The 21,848-nt window shown below is 40.1% G+C and overlaps 2 protein-coding genes across 3 annotated transcripts in view; one reads left to right on the top strand and one right to left on the bottom strand.

Moving 5' to 3' along the window:
- LOC122870500 (pyruvate carboxylase, mitochondrial-like) overlaps nucleotides 1-21,848 on the bottom strand; it is a 292,268-nt gene that overhangs the window by 18,287 nt on the left and 252,133 nt on the right. For both annotated transcript variants that reach the window (XM_044184729.1, XM_044184728.1), the window contains exons 19-22: nucleotides 21,272-21,353; nucleotides 13,516-13,673; nucleotides 12,821-12,907; nucleotides 1,866-2,045 (exon numbers count right to left, since the gene is read on the bottom strand). In XM_044184729.1, coding sequence (XP_044040664.1) covers nucleotides 1,866-2,045; nucleotides 12,821-12,907; nucleotides 13,516-13,673; nucleotides 21,272-21,353 — 507 coding nt within the window. The remainder of the gene's footprint in view (nucleotides 1-1,865; nucleotides 2,046-12,820; nucleotides 12,908-13,515; nucleotides 13,674-21,271; nucleotides 21,354-21,848) is intronic.
- Nucleotides 1-21,848, top strand: part of LOC122870502 (leucine-rich repeat and fibronectin type-III domain-containing protein 4) — a 160,238-nt gene that overhangs the window by 57,625 nt on the left and 80,765 nt on the right.

Genomic DNA, 21,848 nt, shown 5'->3' with positions numbered 1-21,848 from the left:
ACACAAATGAAAACATTGTGAACGGAAAGCAAAACTGATTTGTACCAAAGCTGAACTCATGAATTTAACTGATTCAGAGGGATGGAGAGAACGAGTTCTTCAGTGAGCTGTGTGTGGAAAAGCCTCTTGGTGTTTGTGCATTAAATATCAAGGGTGGATTGTCTCTCTTCTACGTAGAGTCATTGTCTGCAGGGGGAGATTTAGAGGAATACTCTGACTGTTCTGGCTGAGATGAGAAGTTGGCTGCAGTTCTACATGTGTGTTGATGCTTTGCTTAGAACACCATAATGCAGGCTACAGCCCTAGCACATTGTTAATATGCTTGATGAATGGTGCCGGACTTCATGGAAAACACACTATACAACAACAAAGCATGCAAAGAATGCAAATATTCCCCTCTACAAGACACAAAAGGTAGCAGAGGAAAAAGTTCAATGGCAAAAAACTCAAACTTTTGCATGCATGTATGCTGAAGAAGCATAATAACCTCTCTCAGCTTAAAGTTGACTTTGAATGAATACAGAAGCTTTCCACCATCTTGTTTATTTAATAGGAATGACTCCTGTGCCACATTTTTTGGGAAACATGAGACAGGATGAGAGACACTAATAGAGAGGTAGCAGACACAGGGTTGCATAGTGTATGTCAAAACTGAAAAATCACTGAATGTCAAGGGCGGGACTGCCTGGGAAGCTAAATGACAAATATATGATCATATAATCTCCCAACTGTACAGGGGGAGAAAGGACAACTTGATGATAAGGGTGACAGGATGACACGAGTTAGTTTCACAGAGAGGTAAACAAAGAGGAGGAAAGATGTTGCGGAGAACACTAACTGGAGAGACAGATGACATAAACCTAAACTAAGTGATGAAATGAGTGAAAAGCTGAAAATAAAGATGAACTTGACAGGGCAGGAGGAAATTTGATTAAAAATGTGTTAATGCTGTTCGTCAAAAAAGGGGCAGAAAATAGATGACTAATTACATTTATTATTTATATATGATTGTCTAGCTTCTGCACAAGTATTTCAGGGTCTTCAAAAATGTTTACAAATACTCCGTAACTGCATGAGTGCATACACACACACAAACTGTTAAGTTCTCAGCCACACATGGTGACATAATGAGTGTCCTGTGGAAAAGTGCAGACAGGGTCTCACAATTTATGAAATGCTCAACATCTGTGGATGCTAGTGGGGGAAAAAAAAAAAACATCCACTCGTTTCCACTCGGGGAAAAAATACAGTCTGACTTTTTGGAGAAATGTCAAGTATACCAATATGTCAGCAGGTTTTTGGGAGAATGTGACAAAAGAAACTGACAAACAATGTGTGTTCATGCAACTCTCCCAAGGAGACTTTGAGCTGTTGGCCCCTGATGCGCATGAGAGTCTCTCTCTCTCTCGCTGTTTGCAGTCGTGAAGAGAGGAGACAAGAGAAGTACACCGAGGTAAAGACACAGAGAGGAGATGAGAGGACAGAGCAATATCACAGTTTTCTTCACTGTTTGAAACTGTCAGATGTAACCAAGCATGTGACAGAATTTGTGTGTGCGCCTACTTCCTCATACATGTGTGCATTTAAATGGGCTATCCTGCATGTTTGTGGTAGGTGGTTACATAAAAAATACAAGTGAAGGAGACAAAAGTTTAAAAGTTTTGTAAGAGTTGTTTTTTGGTTGACTGTTGTGGTGTGTGACTGTAGATGTAGAGTGTTACACCAATCTAAGGTGGTCCTAAATTGCCTTTGAAATTTAAATTAATATTCATGAAACCCTGAATGGAAATGATCAGACGTGAGAAATTAAACTACAGGAGAGAATAAAAGGCATGTATGTGTGTATACAGGACAAACTACTGTACCTTAGATCTGAATGGCTCGGGGAATCCTCCATGTGGTATCCCGATGTATCCCTGCAGGAACTCGACCACAGACAGGGGGAAGGACAACTCATCTGCCCTCTCCTCCACCTCTGCCCTGGTCAGGTTGTTCTGCACCATGAACTGGGCCAAGTCACCCACGATCTTAGAGGATGGAGTCACCTGAGAGAGAGGGAAAGAGAAGTGTGAGGCTTCAGCCCTCAATAAGGTCTTTCTATTTCACCACAGACTGAGCACAAGATATTGGAGTACAGCTTCTGTACGCAGATGATATCTCAGTTTGCTTAGGACGAGGAGAGGTGCTAATATTTCTCTCCCGTACGTGACCGCTGGCCTTTTCATCTGAAAAACATCAGAAAAACTCAGAATCTATTCATGATATTAGAGTTTTCTATGGTGTAATCTTGCTTTTAAGTTTTATTACAAAAAGGAGAAGTCGCAGCAGCTAACTGGCAGGCTGCACCATTTTTCTCTGTCCTGCTGTGTGGCTTCATGTCAGCAGTGTGCAGGTAGGAATGAACATCCACAATGATTTTCACCAAAAGACAAAGTGGTGACAGAGTCTTTGTTTTAATGAAGATGCTGTCTATGAAGATTAAGTACTGAGTGACAGACAGAAGAGAGGGTCGGGAGAGCCGAATGAGAAAAGAAAAGATGTTTACATCTATACAGTCTATGATTTGGCAGCCATGAACTAAACTACACAACTAAACTTCTCTGTGAAAACAGGACGAACCTGAGAATGAAGAGGGAAGAGCGAGGAAAACATCCATTAAAATCACATGTATTCATTCTTTCATTATTTATAATGGCATATCATTATGGTAATAGCGATCCCTATTAGAATAATGGTGATAAGTGGAGTCTTTTTTGACTGCGAACAGGACACTGTTGCAAATATCAATTGCACACATAACTCTTCTATCGTAATGAATGGAGACACAGATTTAAGGCTTCCTGTTCACTTCCATTTGGTATTTGAACCATTAAAGAGAGATAGGGGTCAACCCACCAACAAATAAAATAAATCTAAAAACCACCATTAGGGTAACTTTCTGTCTCTCACACAGACATTCCTGTTCGTACTCAGTTCTGCAGGTTTTATTATAAAATGAGAGAATCTCGAAAGGTCAATAGAGGGAATAGAAACCAAACTCATTCAAAATTAAAACTAGTCTCACATTTTGGAGCCACCAGCAGAAGGCCAGTGTGCTGTTTTGAAGCCCGACCCATAGTTTGACGGAGTTATAAACTTAAGCATTGACAACTGAAGGACTAGAGAGAACAAAGAGCGGCCCCACACTCTATAAGATGGCTATTTTTGTGGCAATTAGTTCACTCTGCTGATATCGGATGGCAGAGCGAAAAAAGACAATGGGTTAACAACTATAGATCAAATTGACATTTGCTAAAGAATTCCCCAACAAAGAACTTGATACATATTTCTATGAGATGTGATGCCAAATTATCCAGAGAGAGACATGAAGCACACACACACTCATTCACAAACGCTGCTCTGGGACTAACACAACCCTCCTGGGGTTTTAGTGCTTGTGAGGCTAGCTGAGCTCCTGAGATCACTTTAGTCTTTGAACAAGCATAGTCTAACTTGTGTGTGTGTGTGTGCGCGCGCACGCCTTTGGTCTCTAGAGATCACAGGACTACCAACAATCTCATTATAACCTGTTGTAGATAGTAAATGCCAAGATAAAGCATTTTGTATATATAGTATATATTATCATCTTTTGTCATTAGTGGTAGTAAGAGTGTAGCATGCTGCACCTGCTCTGAGCCTAAAAGAGTACTGCAGCAATTTAGTATTGTACTTCCATAAATATATAATAAAAATAAATATATAAAAAATTTTAATTGAAGCAGAGGAGGCTGTTTTAGACTTTTAGTCACCATTATGGGTCAAGCTCCAAAACCGATCCTACCCAGAATGCAACTCAATAGTGCCTTTTGTTAGACCCTCCCTGCCTGGCAAATGCCCACGTCTTTCAAACTCCATGCCCCAATTTTGTAACACAGGCGTTTTGTTATAAATCTGAAGTCAATTAATTTCACCAGAATATTCCACTCAGTATCAATACGGATTTCCAGGGAGTCGTTGGTACATGTGTTTGTGTTGTAACGATTAAATGTCAGCTTTTATTCAAGTTTGAAGAAAAAAGGTGTAAAATGATCTTGTAAAAGGACATATGCATATCAAACTAACATTACATCTCATTTATTTAGCAGCCAAAGATCCTGGCTATTGAAGTTGGCAGATTCAAAAATATTATAGAGAAAAACAGATTGCATGAGCTATGTGATTTGGAAGAGTGGAAAGTGTTAAGTGGAGAGAGCTCCATTTTCTTTTGTACTGTACATACTATGACGATTTAAGAATGTAAATTTTCCATGAAATGGCAAAAAACCCTGAAATATTCTCGTGTACAGATGAACAAAAACAGAAATGGTTGTTTAATTTTGATGTGTTTAAGTTTGCTGGCTAGATGGAATATTTGCTTAGTTTCATTTATTTTTTGACTTCTTTGTACTACACACAGCACTCTGATCTGGCTTGAAGAATTTATGGTGACTTGTAATCACATATGCGGCTGAACATAGTTATCTGCATGACACAATAATAAAAACATAAACCGTTAATTCAAGCGTACTTGTGTCCAGACTTCAGTTTACATTTGAAAGCCTGTAGACAAGGTTGTTCCCTTGTAGACCTGCAGTCCAACTGATTCTAGATAGTATACTGGTGGCTGCAGGGATTTCAAGAGAATGTGACCCCCACCTCTCAAAAGCCTTTCCTGCTGACTTTGACCTGCAACAATTTGGAGGAGGTGGTGGAGCCCACTTCAACAGTTGTGTCAGGCATGGGGGGGTAATTTAAAAAAAATAGATAAAGATAAATAAAAGGAACTTATTATGCCTTTATTAAACAGCCGACAGAAGAAACATGGAAAGCAAATAAGGAAGAGAGACATGCAACAAAGGTTCCCCGGCCAGACACAAACCAGTGGATGTTGCGATTCATGGTCAGTGTCTTAACCCCTTGACCACCAGGGCGTCCTCAGTTACATTAGTTTTGTCCACCATGCTCTCAATACAAGCCATTTGCAGATGTTTTTAATCTCCAGAGCCACAGAGGACATTGTACAACTATTCTCACATGACAAATCAGGTAAAAAAAAAAAAAAAAGAGTTCCATGACTACTAATTTAACTTTGACATGTAAATTTGCTGAAATGCTCCTTTAAGTCAGCAGATATTTCCCCTGATTTTGATCATTCTAGAGGAAGAAATTTCATGAGAAACATAATCACACAAGGAAATAGAGTTGCGAAGTAGGGAGGGGCCACTGGTTCCCCAAGTCCCACTGTGCAACTCTATTTGGATGTTCATGTAACAGATCAGGGCCTTATATTCTGGTTGTTAAGGCACTAGTTATTTGAAAACTGTCGCTGCAATTAATCTCCCAGTGATAAGCTACATCTTTTAGAAACAGCCCAGGATGCCTGTTAAAGTCCGCATCCACTTGGCAAATTTTCAAAGGAGCCTTGCAAGCAAATCAGTGCTTTCGCAGCAAGATACAAGAAATAAATGCTTCCTGCTGATTGAAACAAGTGTGCACTTCCCTTCAGCACTTCCCTGCCGCAACACCTAAAGTTCAGTTTGATTGGGCTTGTGAATAGATGCGAGCATGATACGTTGCTTTAACAGAATGACTGTTTACAGAAAAGCTTAAGTGATTTGAATAGGCTGTTGAAATCCCTGGAGAGGCCATTAACTTGGTATGGCTGTGGAACAAAAGCTCACTGCTGAGTTACTAGAAATCTATCTAAAAAAAACAAGAAAGCAGCATTCCTCGTCTACCTTCAGCCTGTCTCCCTTTCTCCATTGTTTCCTTCTGTCAGTTTTTCACTGCAAAGTTAAGAATTGTTACTCTTCTCTTTATTTGTCTTCATGAACCATCCTTCTTCCTCCGTCCCACTCTAACTCACTTAGCTATTATCTTCTGTCTTCACACTGAAAGCCAAGATGTTGAGTCTTTACTCTTTCCTCATGAATCACCTCCCTCCCGTGCCCATCCCTCTTTTCCTCCATCCCTCTGTTAAATATTTCTTTTTCCCCCCTTTATCCACAGTAACATCAACAGCATTACTCTCATTATCAATCTCTGTTTGATTGTACATTGTCTGTTTCACTTCTCTCTGGGTGCCTACCACACAGGAAAAGGAAATCTTATTTCTAACTGTGTGGAGCTATACATGATGTGTGAGCTTTTCTATATTTTTAGACGAGGAGTGAGGTAAATCACTGGTCGTGCAGGGTTAGAGTTCCTCTATTACTGTGTGAAGCAGAGCTCAGACTCTTAACTCTTCACTGCTGATCCCTCTCAGTCTTACTCATAAGATAGTGTCATGATGTCAGTAGTTCACACGTCTTTTATATACAGAACACACTGTTAATGATGTAATTATATTTTAAAGGGAAAGTTTAGCTTTTGAAATGTTCCATGCTGTTGCTTTTTCTCTCTACAACAGCAATGCTTGTAATTTTTGGAGCTGCACAAAGGAAAAATCTTATTTTGCTGTGTTTTCATCAGTTGGACTGATTCTTGAAACTCTGAACAAACCCAATCCAATAGAAAAGGCAAGTTGTTATTCTATCTCAAGTCAGCAAATGTTGACCACATTTTATAACTGTTTGCAGACAGTCCACAGCCACGCTAGCAGCTTTGTGGGGGCTTTTATGCTAATTGTAAAGAAAACCAAACTGTTAAAAGTTGAACAAAATTTGTTTTTGATCTTTTACAGTCATGGTGAAGTGAATGTAATAATTGGCCAGAGGGTGTTGTTAGGATAAAGGTCTTTGGCACCTTTATCACAAGGGGCTTTCGTGTTGTGTTACCACATTTATTTGTGTGAAGATGCTGTAAGCAGAAAGGTCAATATGTTAAGTAACTGTATGTAGTGTTGGTTGAGCAAAAATGAGAGATGTAAAAAATGTAATACATTTTGTCTTAATTAAGCATACACTATAACATGTATGGTACTGGCAAAGTACAGCTGAGGCTGCAGATAATTGGTCATTACCAAAAGTACTGGACAACTTGAAATTTTGACCTAAAGATGGTGCTAGAGGAAAAATCAGTGGAACCCCAAAGTCAGTAGGATTCATCCTCTGGGAAACACGAATTTCTGTATTAAAGTTTGTGCCAACCCATCTTCTAGATGTGGAGATATTTGACTGGATAAGTGAAATGTTTGACCTCCTGGTGACACAAGATAAGATCATCTACTGGGCACCATGGCTATCTGTACCAAAGTTCATGGCTATCTATCCAGTAGTTGTTGAGATATTTCAGTCTGGAACAAAGTGGTGGACCAACAGACTGACATTGCCAATCAGAGTCACACTGCTAGCATGGCTAAAAACAAATGGACTTGAACTACAACAGGCGCTGTATAGCTACAGTATGAAATCATTTCTAATCATATATATACTGGACAGATGTAGAAAATCCAAAGCCACTTTAGAAATTCTGAGTTATAAGAATAAACTACCCAGTGTCATTATCTGTTTCTCAAATGCATTTTTATCACAATTGAATGCACATATCTTTGAAACACAATGATGATTCATATATGAATAACTGGACAGAAACATCTGATACCTTTCTATATTCAGTAATGTTGCTTATTCCCCTCAGCATGCAGCAGCACGCCACACTGATCTTTCCATGTCTCTCTCACCATCACTCATCTGTAGTTCCTCATACGAGCTCATATTATCACACTTGACACACAAGACCTGTTCCACCCTCGTCCACCTCTAGCTCTCCACTTTGACTCGCTCTTTCTATTCTTACTACCTCCATGTTCCCTTTCTTTCTCACACTACTCTTATTCAGCCTTCTGTCCATCTTTCTCACTTTCATTAATGTACAGCTCTCACTAAGTGGTCCTGCGTTACTTCACACTCCTGGCAGCAGAAATCTGGTGCAGTGTGTGTGTGTGTGTGTGTGTGAGAAAACATGGCAGTGATTTTGTGTGTGCTTGTATGCCTGTCTGTGTCATGTGTCTGCGTACTTTGCTCAAATTTGTTTTGAAATGCAACTATCCTGTGAAAGAGAAGGCAAACACCATAAACACACACACACACACACCCACGCACGTGCTATAATGTTAGCCAGCAGAGCCAGGAGCAGAGTGAAGAATGGTACCTGTCAGGAGGAGGAGAAGACAAGAGAGAGGAGCGATGACGAGAGACTCAGAGAGGGGGAGGAGGAGTGGAGAAATGATAGAAAGATTAGGGATACATGAAGGAAGTCTAATGGAAATGAGGGAAGGTGGGAGGTGAGCTGAAATGAAAGTGGAGAGGGAGAGCAGGGACAGCAGACAGGATGATGAAGAGTAAGAGAGCGAGAAAGAAAGGAATGGACAGATGATCCGGGAGGGGAGGAGAGACAGAGCCAAACAGACAAGAGCAATAGACATCTGCAGCCCCATAGGCAATACAAGGATGTGCTCCACCTCCAAGTGAGACACTGAGTGTGTGTGTGTTTTAAAAGTGTGGAGGTGAGTGAATACGTGCCCGTAATTGCAAAAGAAAAGTGACAGAGTAAGTTAGATAAAGGGGAAAGACAGAACACTCAAATACAACTTGTCCTTATATTGACAAGCTCATGTTGCGACAGATGTAGCTGAGCGAGAAAGAAAAGGGGAGGCAAACAGAGGGAATGAGAGAGAGGAGGCGTTTGAGAGTCAGAAAACTTTAGTTCTAGCTGTATGCAAGTCAAGACAGTTTCAGCACTTCTATAACTAAACACTCCTCCTAAAGATTAGACTTCTTATTATGATAAAACAAATAGAGCTGAAACCAATTAGTCAAATTAAATGGCAACAATTTTTATTGATTAACAAGCAAAAATGGCAAAAATGCACTTCCAGCTTCTCCAATGTGAATATTTTCTGGGTTTTTTAGCCTTCTATGAAGGTGAACTCAATATCTTTGGATTTTGGACTGCTGGTCAAACAGAACAAGACATTTAAAAGGAATAGTGCAGCATTTAGGAAAATATACTTATTTGCTTTGTTGCCAACAGTTAGTTTAGAAGATCAATATCGCTCTCATATCTGTACATGCAACATGAAGTTGCAGCCAACAGCAGGTTAGCTTGGCTTAGCTTAGCATAAAGACTGGAAGCAGGGCGAAACAGCTAGCCTGGCTCTGTCCAAAGGTAACAAAATCATCTTACCAACACCTCTAAAGCTCATTAATTAACACATTATATCTTGTTTCATTCATTCGTACAAAAGCTGGTGTAAAATAAGAAGTTGTGGTTTTAAGGGAGGTTATGTGCTCCACTATTTCTTGGCTGGGGGCTGTGACTTCCTGGAGTCTCTGCTGGTTGCCTGGCAACCTTCATGGCAACGACAAGACTTCAGATATATAAGAGAGTGGTATCAATCTTCTCATCTAACTCTCAGCAGGAAAGTAAAGAAGCGCATTTCCCAAAAATGTCAAACTCTTCCTTTAAAGATATCATCATGGGCTTTAGGAACTTGTGATGGACAGTTTTCACTATTGGCTGACATTTTATAGACCTAACGACTACGAGGAAAATAATCTATAGACTAACTGAAAATAATCATTATTTGCAACACTAGAAATAAATATATATTCTTTTTTCCTCTGCTAAACTGATCCATTTGTAAAACTCTTGATAAATATGTTTGTTGACTTGATAATGAATGTATGTATTACAGTAATGCATACACAACAGAAAGGTTTACTGTATGCTTAGTATTGTCAGAGATTACATTATTAAAGCAACGCCTGTAGGCATCTGTTCATGTAGGTTTTGTCAGATTTTCCTGTTGCTTCAGCAAATATACCCTCAAGCAAAACTAATAATAAGTAGCTTCAGAACAAGAAGAGATGACTTATTACAATTACCTTCTGGCAAAGAGGGTTTGTCAGCTTTGACACTGTTCAGGTGATATTACAACACTATGCTGTGTACAAGAGCACCACTATGTGACCAGGAGGATGATGAGGGGGAAAAGAACCGGCAGGGGTGCATCAGCCGGGGGGTGCAGAATACATGACGGCATGTTACAGAACATTTGTATGAAAATGAGAAAAATTCCTCTCCCTGTCTGTTCTGCAGTAGCTCACCACTCATCAGTTGTTTTGTATCAATTTTCAAGGTTCCTTCACTAGACAGACTTTTCAATGCTTTTGTTCCCTTTCAGTTTAGCATTCCACTCTTCCAGTGAATAACACCGCATTTCACCGCACTCATCCATTTTAAACAGAGATCACTGATGGGAAAAAATACAGCATAAGCCTAATAACACAATAAAATATTTAAAATGAAAATAAGTGGGCCAGTGATAGTTTAAAAAGTAGCTTCAATTAAAATACGTCACAAAATGAAGAAGCTTCATTGAACTACAATCATCTTAGCCTTAAGAGTCCTCTGCCCTCTCTATGTTAGACAATCAGTGCGCGGTACATTCCAAGTACAAAACACTAGAAGACATCATCCTGACAATACTTGTACTCGCCCCTATTCTGCACACATTTAACAGGTCTGTGCACACATACAGTAGACCCCAACCTGTGCTTGACTTAATTCCTAAACTGCCCGCTCTCTAAAAAACAGATAACCTTTCCTGGCTGTTAAATACATTCCATTTACTTTCTCATTCCACATTCTGCAAGCTGCACATGGCCTTGTCTGTCTGAACTTTTACTGAAGCAAGCAGAGTGGCAAACATCCACTGTCACTAATCATATTCCCCAGCTACGGTACATGCAAACTTCATGGCTGCATGATAAATGAGAAGAACAGAGGAACGTTTTCTGACTTCAAACTTTCTCAACAGACCGATCAAATCAGCTGAAGAAAACCCAAGAGACTAAGGATATTTTTATACCCCTTCATTTTGCTGAAAGTCCATGAAATTGTGAATCAAGTCCTTGGATTTTGGCAGATTTGGTGAATTTGCACTGGGTGCTCAGCAAGCAATGTAATGATTATACTCAGCTGCACATCTGGAATTCATATTAAACTATAAAACAGTTAGGCTTATGAGCATTTTAAGAAATAAATTTTGACAAGTTGCACAGTCTCCTGAGTTGCTTTTGATGTCGACTGCAATTAATTGGGAGCCAATGAGCCTGTACGTCTGGGCTTTTCTTTCATTTTTAATCAAGCAGTTCTGTCAATTCAGAGACATCCTGTACAAATATCTTGATTTCTTAATTCAGGACATGGCACCCCTAAAAAGACAAGTAATGAGAATTAATACGCTTAGAAAAGTAAGTAATCATGGTAATGCAAATCACTTTTATGCCAACGCTTTGATGATGATTAAACGTTAAAACCTTGTCGTCTTTTTTATGGTCGGGAGGGGCAGTGTACTTGATAAATACAGTCCTGTAGATCCTTAATGTTTTATACATTTGGTGTAAAGTGGTCTGGAAATTAAGTCCTCTGACAAGCACAATCCTTCACCCACAACTCTGAGCTTTAAAGATATGGCTTTTGCAGTGCTGTGGATATGTGGGTGTGTGGGAGAGCATAGTCGATGTATATACCTTGGTTGCTCTGCTTACTGTCAGTGCAGCGTGTGGTGTGTCTACTTTATATCTATATCTGACTAGCACACTTCTTCTCCCTTATCGACAAGCCAACGGTGTGAGAGACGCAGCCATTGTTAAACTTAAAGGATACAACAGAGGGCATAGCAGGACCCGCAGGCACATTAAGCCAACATTGGCTTGTGCAGTGAAGCCCGCCGAGTCTTAATTGAATTGATAGAGAGTATGGGGAGAAGATAGGGGAGGTCGGGGAGAGGTATTGATGAGGAAAACAGAGAGGGGGAAAGAAAATAAGGGAGAGTGGACCCGAGAAGGAAAATTGAGAGAGAGAGAGAGAGAGAGAGAGAGAGAGACACAGAGAATTTAAAAAAAGAGAGAGAGAGGAGGAGGAGGTAAAATGAAGGAAAATCCATGGGAGCATGTCTACGGCGAGAGTAAAATAAGAAAGATGGCTGGGGAATAAATGTGTGTAAAGCAGCAACGGAATGAGAAAGAGAAAGGTGAAAAAGCAAAGCGACAGGGTGGCTTGATAAAGAAAGAAAATGCAAAGTAGAGAACAAAATAATTACAGAGTGAGTATGAACACGGTGAAAGAGGGATGAATCTATTACTAAGCTGTGATGGTAAATAATGAAGGGAGGGAAACAAAGGAATTAATGAAAGATAATGAAAAACAAAAAGGCAGGATGGAGGTGAATTTAGGCCGAGAATGAAATTGTTGACTGCAGACTTGGCAATAGAACTCCCTCTCCATGACTACGATTAATGTGCCCTTCAGGAATCTACCCAAATTAGTTCACTGGAGTTTCTGCCCAAAATTACCAGAGTAGGGCAATATAAAGCACAAAACTCAGTATCAGTGCTGAATAAAACTCTCCTGCTGAAATTAAAGTATAAGTATATATACTTAGAATAAAATGAAAGTTAAGTTAAAACTACCTGGTAAGTGACAAGCCTAATCCAGAATAGGTACAATTTGCCAAGTTAGAGTAAAAATGTCCAGTTAAGGAAAGGGCAAAACTATAAAAGTTGAGGCTGAAAATGAATCCAGCACAGAACAGTGGATGTACCAAACTTAATCTGGGATTGTATGGCTCAGCCAAGTGAAGAAAGAGGGGCAGCTTGGCAGAAACAGTCAGTGGGGGACATGCTAATGGAGGAATATCAAACACATGCCAGATACATCTTTGTACTACAGACTGTGGTACCTAACAGCACTGAAGACTGGTAAAACTGATCTTATGCAAGCAGCTAATGTGCAGCATGGGTACACCCCTGAAAACGAACAAAGGCACTTGTGACGTTATATCTTCACGTCTCACCTTAATGAGGTCTCCTAGTAGTTTGTTGGCTTCAGTATAGGCCTTCTTCACCTCCTTGAACTTATTTCCCAGCCCCATACTGTGAGCCTGCAATGAACCACAGTGAAAAACAAATAATAGTATGAATGAGTAGAGTAAAACTAATCTTTTTATTACTCCTTTTACAGACAAAGTCAAGGCATTCTGGGCAATTCAGTGTCAACCTGTGATTTAAGGCTATAATTTGTGTAGTGACACCCACAGCTTTTAAATTTATGGCGATGATGCTCTTCTAGCAAAGGCCAGATGGGCCAGTACGATATTCCACTGTAAACTGTAATTTGGTATATAGTGCATTTGTGTAACACTCGCTAATATAAACAGGTCAGCAGAATACGACTGTACATATCTGAAAAACTGGAATATAAAACCTTTTTTGTATGTCAACGGTCCCTAAGTTAAAGTGTCAATTACAGTAAAACAAGTGCACAAACACTGTATAGGTGCATTGAGGTGGTGTTGCATGCAACAACAGTGAATATAAATGAGCTAATCCTGTGTTTACATCCTTTCAGATGCACCAACCACCTCTCACACTCCATCCTAAGGTGCTAAAAATGTGGCAGAGGTTTGTGAAATGCATTTAAACTTCTTTAGCTTTTCAAAATCATTCACTTACAAACACAATAAAAAACAACCGGAATGGCTCACAGTACCTGGAAGTGAAGGTTGGTATACTGTCCTCCGGGTATCTCGTTCTCATAGACATCAGCGTTGCCAGATTTCATGGTGGCAGTGCAGTCAAATGGAGCATACAGGCCTCTGGCTACTTCCCAATATTCACTGTAGTCAAACACCTTCTCCAGAGCAATGCCTGCAACAGAGCAGAGCAAAGTGACTTCAAATCAAGGCTCACCATTTTAATAAGACTTGTCAGCACTGATCTACAGTCATTTGAAACGGAGCTTGCTATTTGTCTTAAGACAACAATGTAGCGAGGGGCAACAAAAACTATGTAATATTACATGATTTCAGAATATAAATCTGAAGTATGGAATATGGGGAGAATAACTTATGACAAATTAAAGCCTTATAATTAAGTTGATTTATTAATGAGCTGAATTGGGTTTATTATAATTATATTCCGTATTGACTGAGATTAACGCATACAGAAATGACTAATTGCTAATTCAGCTTTAAAGCTAAAATCTGTAACTTTTCTGATCATTTGTGCCCTCTCTATTGAAAAGAGGTCATTGATGTGATATTCACTCTAAATATAGTGGAAATGTTGTGAAGCTCATGTAGCAACCTGCCATTTACCTGAATTAGTCATCTCAGAAACTGTGCTCGCTAGCAAATTGTGACTACTGGGTTTATGCTGTTGATTTGGATCATATGGATGTATGAAAAGATATACATGATGTGAAACTTGTCCCAGTTTTGACATTATGCTGAGTTTTTTTTAAACAACAAGGCAAAGAACAAGTCCTACCCATCAGGTAGGTGTGGACGTGTCTCCAACCACAGTACAGTATGCTTTACGCTTTACTATATCAGGGTTCTCATTCTTAAACTAGTCAGCAGGAGAAACCAAAATGTCTGCAAAGACATTTCTACTGTATATAATCTGCCAGGAGCTCACTTTGACAACTCTTAAAAATTGCATTAAAGCTAGGGTAGGTAATGTATTTCAGAAGCATTTTTTGTAATATTGTTATTGTTGAAATTCTCTTTACATCCTGACAGCAATCAATAAATCAAATGCTCTGAAAAAACAAAAACAAACAAACAAACAAAAAAACAATTCTTCTGGTACCTGTGGCTGTCGCAGGCCTGTAATAAGCCTATCCAATCATTTCATTTGGGCCGAATGAAATGACTGGCTGGCCTACCTGCGTGTCTACCTACCTACCTGCGCATTGGGATTTTTTCAGTTGGATAAAATCTAGCTGTCTCTTGCTTGTTTCTCCAACATTACCTACCCTAGCTTTAAGTCAAGAAAAGGGGACTTAAGCTTGAACAAGCATGTACTACAGTGTAGGTAAAGTGTAATATTAGCATGTAAGTGTGCTTGAGAATTCATTCCACATTTACATCTTGCCTTTGCCGCATCCGAGCCGCTCATTAAATCCCTGTGATATTTTGTGATCCTTTGAAAGAAAAACATCTGTTGCTCATATTCATGACATTCTGCTGCAGCTAGTTAAGGTGCGCTAAAGCTGATTATATTGAAAGGAAAAATCTGCTTTAATGCCATGACAGAAATGACAGTCCACTGAGCTTTTGGCTAATGATGAAAAATCAGCCATTTTAATGAGAGAAACTTCCACAACAACTGAGTGACAAGCTTGAATTTATATGATTCAAAGCAAGTATATACTCCAAAAAGTGTTTGTGTGCTTCCACTGTGATCTTGGCGGGGAAATGGAGCTACTGTGAAATTAATGTGAAATTAATGTGCATGTGGTTGCTCCTCAAATTCAGCTGCCTGCCAAGCCAGTCAGTAATTAGGTCCATTTCCTTTTCTGTTTGAGAACACCATTTTGTAGCTTTTCATTTATGCTTCAATTGTGAAATTACAGTCTCAATTTACAAGGGGAAGTGATGGCATGTTCAATGTGACAGCAGCCGCTGTTGATTCCCCTTCATGTACTCATGGCCTTTAGGTAGTGGACAAAACAGATATTTACAAGTTTCTACCAAAGAGCAGTAACTGAGTTCTCCCAGCTGACAACTCAAAGAGCGCTGCCCCTATACAAAACTGTGGATACATTGCACTCTGCTCTGCTGTACTGAAGCTACTGTGTGTAAAAGAAAACTGCCATGACTGATTCTTTTGTGATGGATTGTTAAATATTGTTGTAAAACAAAGGTTCTTTAAAAGAACTGTAGCTCTCTGACTGATAACTGACACCAAAACCATTTAACTCTACTGTAGCTGTGAAATATCTCAATTTAACATCACATAGTCCACATTTGGCCTGATATGGTAATGAGAAAAATGCATCCAACTGGCACAGAGAAGCAAGGGGGTAAATGGTTGTATGTTTTAGGGTGTTAGGGTGTTTTCTTGAATTGCAAGCAAATTTGCAGTTACTGTAATCTTTCAGTGTATTGTAAACTTGTTGAATTTAACTCTAAACTGGCATAATAAGGATGCACAATCATTAAAGGAAAACGTTTTTCCACAAGCCTTCAGTTTCCTGAGGAAAAGTCTAATAAGCCAAACACCACATCTGTGTGAGCTGGAAAATCCCATGAAAGCAGAAAGTTAAGTTGAATCAACTGACTTCAGTTATCAGAAAAGTACTTTGGCGAGGAATGATGGCAAGTGTATCTGTCTCAACCAACAGGAAAGTTGGCCATAATGAAGCGAACACACCAATTTTGTTTGTTATCTATATTAGCTTTTGCTATTGTGATGACCTAACTTGCCTTCTGGGATTAAAAGGTTTATTTTACTGCGTCCTATAAATATGGACAACAGCTATAAATGTTGCAGATTCTGATGTTTGGTATATCACGCTGGAGGTAAATACAGCATTGTTTTTTTCTGGACCGCTGGTTACACTCCCAAAAACCATCAATCACTGCTCCACTATACCATGTGTATGTAGACCACAGACATGCAGGCACAGAAGCACATGCTCGTACATACATCAGTCACTGAGATGGCTGCTTGGCAATGACAAAGTGCCATCAATATACAACTCATTAGCAGCACAAACTCACTAATGCAGGAGACAAACAGACTGAGACACACACGCATATTTGCATTCATAAACTTGTAGAAAGACAGCCACACACTAACACACGTACAGTTTGTGGTTGATGAGACGATGAGCGCTAACCAAGACGCAGAGATGAAGACAGATGAGACACGAGAAGATTCAGGGAGTAAAGAAGGGGAAATTGAACACAGATGAAGAAAGGGGAGAGATGAGGGAGGTAAATAAGAAGCTAAATGTGTTAGCTCACCTGCCCCTCTGTCTGGGTTTAGTGGTTTGAGTGCCTACATATAATATCTATGCTTTGTGTGCTGTGTGTACAGTCTTCTGTGTGTTTGATGACTGCTACATCTTAGACGGCGTCATTGTTGTGGCAGCTGAAAATTCCTCATCAATTAAATCCATGAATGATGCAAGAGAAAAGGCAGTAAATGCTGTGTCAAATAAACACAAGGACCACTTTAATATGTGTCATCATCCAACTGCATGAGTTTGTGAATATGTATGACTTTTAAAATGCATGGGTGTGTGCGCACACACACTAAGGCTGGCTGAATAAATAAACTGACAGTTTAAAGACAAATGAATTAACCAGAGAAGTGCTGCTTTTGCCATTCCTTCAGGACAAAGAGATACTGTGGGAGATAATGAGGGAGTGGAAGGGAAAGAGCAAAGAGAGAGGGAGTTTGAAGGAGTGAAATAGACATGTAAAGTGCTGTTAATTGCTTTGTCACTGAGTGAGAGGGAGGGGAGAAGAGGAGGATGAAGAGAAAGTGTGAAAGAAGTGGGGGTGATAGGAAAAGGCATGAGAGCAGAGAGAGGGAGGGAGATAGAGGAGGCAGAGCACACTGCACAGCACTGATTATTGCTTTGTAACAGAGATGGGAGAAAGAGGGGAGGGAGTGAAGGAAAAGCAGTAAACAGACTAAGGTCAAGAAGGTATGGAAGTATCCAAGGCAGTGCTCCGCTTGATTACAAAAGTAGTGAGATAGGCAAACGGAGATGGAAGGTGGGAGAGGCATAAAGAGAGGCAGAGATGAAAAGAACAGACTAGCACAAGATGACGGGTATAAAAGAATTTGGAAGTGAGAAGGAGTTTGTCTGCATGTGTATGCATAATGCATGTACCAGGGTCACTTCAGGATAGAGTATAAGTATGCACACACGTGTGTGTGAGTGTGTTTGGTAGACATCCTGCATCCCAATTGTAGTCTCAAGTGAAGCAAATTGAAATTCCATGAATAAACTGACACATTTGAAAACCTCTCGCTCTTGAGTAACGACCTTGTCTTTCTCTCCCTCTACTTTTTCTGGGTACTGTATGTTCACAAATTGATATTCTGTCACTAAACTGAACTGTGTCTAAATGATTGGAGAATTTCTCTCCCTTTACTTTGATGCTGTAATATGGTCAGGCATTATCATATTTTAAAGAGCCTATAGTACCTTATTACCCCATTAGAACACTGTGCTCCCAGACAGCAGGGTTACTTGTTGTTCCTAGAAAAAGTAGAACGGGAGCCAGAGCCTTCAGTTATCAAGCTCCTTTCCTGTGGAACCAGGTCCCAGTTTGGGTTCGGCAGGCAGACACCATCTCCACATTTAAGAGTAGATTCCTATTTGATAAAACTTATAGTTAGGGTTGGCTCAGGTGAGTCCTGAACCATCCCTTAGTTATGCTAGACTGCCGGGAGACTTCCTATGATGCACTGAGCTCCTCTCTCCTGCCCCTCTCCGTCTGTATGCATTCTTATCCCATTAATGCATGTTACTAAGTCGACATCTTCTCTCTCCCGTAGTTTTGTGCTTTCTCATCTCTCTCCTTCGGGCGCTTCTTGCAGGTACTTCTGCCTCCAGAGCTGCAAAGTCTGGATCTATGACTGTGGGACATCTACTGCCACCATGTTCATGCTCAACACCCGCTGCTACAGTTATTATTACGATAATAATTATTGCTATCATTATCATTATTATTAATATTAATACTATTACCACTACCATTACTTTACATCTCTATGTGGAACTTGCATTGTGCTAATGAATGTTCTCTTTCCTCTTGCTCTCTCCCTTTCTCTCTCAACCCAACCGGTTGAAGCAGATGACCGCCCAACTAGAGCCTATAGGTTCTGCTCGAGGTTTCTGCCTGTTAAAAGGGAGTATTTCCTTGCCACTTTGGCCAAGTGCTTGCTCTTGGTGGGAACTGTTGGTCTGTAAATTTAAGAGTACGGTCTAGATCTGCTCTATATGAAAAGTGCCCTGAGATAATGGAATGAACCTGTTGTAAGTTTAACTTGCAAAGCACAAGTCACACTACATACTCAAAACACAGCATGTCTTAATGGCTCCGTTGCTGTGTTGCTTTATGGACTATTACAGAATTTGCTTCCTCTTCTACGACAGATTTCTCCCTGTTTGATTGTTAAATATTGCTGCAGCAACAATGGGCCTGGAAAAGAAACCCATTCACTTTGAAAGACACCCTGAGGGACTAACAGTAACAACAAGACCTGATGTTTACGGTCATCCTCTGCTTTACAACACCACTGTAGCTGCGCTGAAAATATTAATGTGATATCATGTTGTCTGTTTGGCCACTCATACATGGAAATTAGGTGCTGCAAAACAACTAAACTGATACAGAAATGCAAGGAGCATTGCCTTTAAAAGAGCAACTCATCACTAGCTGAAAACCTTGTTTTTGCTGACCAATGGTTTAACTTCTCACCTTGCTGCAGGCTGTGTCAGGACACTATGATGTCACTGTTGGGTGTGGTTACAGGTGTAACAGGAAACACCCAGAGAGAAACACTGCTTTTCAGCCTGGTATTTTGTTTAAACAGTTTAAATGTTTTAAGGTATTATTATTTTTTCTCCAAGATACACAAATGATTTTAGAGGGAAAGCATGTACTGTAAGATCTATGTAAAATAGTACAATTTGCAGGTATCCTCCATGATTTTCCAAACAGCATTACATGCAAGCCTGCTAACATAGCACAACAAAAACATGCTCAGTTCCACAGCGGTTTGGCAGGACCTGCAGAACCCACTCCAGACCATGTGGCGTGGCTTTTATGAGAATATATCAATAAACATGCAAAAGGTGAAAGAGAATGTGGGCATGAGTTTGACTACGCACTGACTGTTATGTGCTACAGAATATTAGCATCAGGGCTAATCATTTTCCCATGGGACACTAGTCATTGACAGGCATTAGTGAGGGTTTTCTCTAAAGACCACATTATCAAAAACCGAGCTGATGGGAAATAATGTCTCTCTTATCCCCGGAGGCAGGAAACTATCAGTACCTACATCATCAGAGCAGAATACATGGAGGACTTGGCATACAACAAATTGTCCATTAAAAAAGCATCTGCATTTAGCCACCATACAGCAACAAACAGCTTATAATGTTAATAGTATCCTGCACAACAGCAGCAGGCAGTACATTAGCTGTGTAGTGTGAATATAGTGTAAACAGAATTAGCAGGGCTTTGCTGGTTCTGAGTAATGGAAATGAGCTATCAGATCTAGTTAGTAGAGCTGAGTCAGTTTTCCCAATGGCATTTCTCTACATAACTAAGCAGCAAACTTCACATCAGTTTTAATTCCTTTATCCTGTTTCATGTTCCTTCAATTTTAACTGCAGTTGCTTTAATATATTTTACACTCTGCACCCCTCGCTGTGGGAGGCAGAGGTCCCTGAGCCCGGTCAGTTATCAGAGGTGGATGGGGCTTCAGCTTTTTCACAGCCCATGAAAATTACAATGAGCAGAATGCAGTGGACAACAGCAAACCCAAAGGGGAATGAACTTATTATAAATCCATCCCTCCACTTATCGGTTGACCTCCTGAGAAGATGGAATAAAGCAGTGGTGGTCCAGAGTGTAGAGGAGCAGGCTTTTGACTGAAAGATCTCTGACAGAGCCTGGCAGAACATGGATCAAGAATGTTTTGTTTAACAGAGCATCCGATTTGATTGACTACACTGCACCCTTCTGTCTGCCTCTCTCTTCCTGGCCAACATGGGATCTGATCTAGTTCACCCGAGCCTTCCAGGCTATAAAAGCTGGCCTATGTTCTCACTCTGTCTCTCTCTTCCAACGTCTGACACCCAACCTTACATCCTCAGCTTTTGGCTTGCACTGTCAACACTTCCGCAGCACACATGCTACACATCCATGCATTGCTGATTTCCACACCCCATTGTTCATTTGTGTTAACTTTAATCCTAATAAATTACATTTGTTTTAAGCATAACTCCGTCACATTCCTTGAGCCAGTTTGTGTCACAATCTTCCTCTCATAATTGGCTGTGTACATTATCACTGAGCAGAATGCATCAGTCTTTCTGACTTAATTAGTGATGCGCTCTGTCATTTATTGATTTGTTGATTGATTTTTTTCCCCTCATGTAAAGCAGGAGACTCTCAGAAAGACACTAAGAAATAATCTCTGAGCAAGACTGGTGATCTAGGAGATGTTCCGTCTCATTAAACAACTACATACTGCAATAAAAGCTTGTTTGTTCTAACATATTCTTTCCAACCTGTTCGTTATGATTGATTTTACTATATTAAACTGATGAGAATAATGAAATAACATTTAGCAGTGCTCCTATGTCCCTCTTCTACTAAAAATGTATCTAAAAATCCTTTCCTCTATGAGATCTTGTAATACTTTTAAAAAGAAACAATTATCTGTTGCCTGGTGCCACTGTTGATGTTGAGCATGTCACTTACCGGTGTCAAGCTTGGTCCCCTTGGCACAGGCCACCATGGCTCCCATGCTGGGCTGAGAGGTCATTCCGGCCATAGAGTCGACCTAGAGAGTGACAATCAATATGAATACTGTTTGACTAAAAGCCTTAATCATTGTGAAAGTGTGTCATGTGGGTCCACACCTTAGTGGATTGATTTTATATGCATGGAGCAAAAGGTGTGGCGTGATAATCTGCAAATCTGTGTGCACATATGCGTGCATTTGTCCAGACAGCTAGATGACAGATGATAAATAGATAGAATTAATGGGAAGAAAGCAGCAAAAACAGCAATTTCCCATCAAAAGGGACAGGATTTCTACCTCCAAAAACCTTTAGGTGTTGGCTGTCTTCCCTGCCCTATCAAGTGTATTTCAGCATGCTTCATCTTGTGTGTTTACTGTGCATAAATGTTTTATTACTTGGCTTGAGTGAAAAGACAAAGTTTACCCAAGTAAACCAATTCACACAAATGTAGAGGGTGTGTCTGATCCACGGTGAACAGTCGGCTGTTTCTTTCATAAGTGTTACAAGGAACTCAACAGTAGAACGGCCCCAAA

This window comes from Siniperca chuatsi, linkage group LG22 (assembly GCF_020085105.1).
Source record: "Siniperca chuatsi isolate FFG_IHB_CAS linkage group LG22, ASM2008510v1, whole genome shotgun sequence".
Lineage (NCBI taxonomy): Eukaryota > Metazoa > Chordata > Actinopteri > Centrarchiformes > Sinipercidae > Siniperca > Siniperca chuatsi.
Note: the sequence above shows the minus strand (reverse complement) of the source record. Positions and strands in the feature narration are given on the sequence as shown.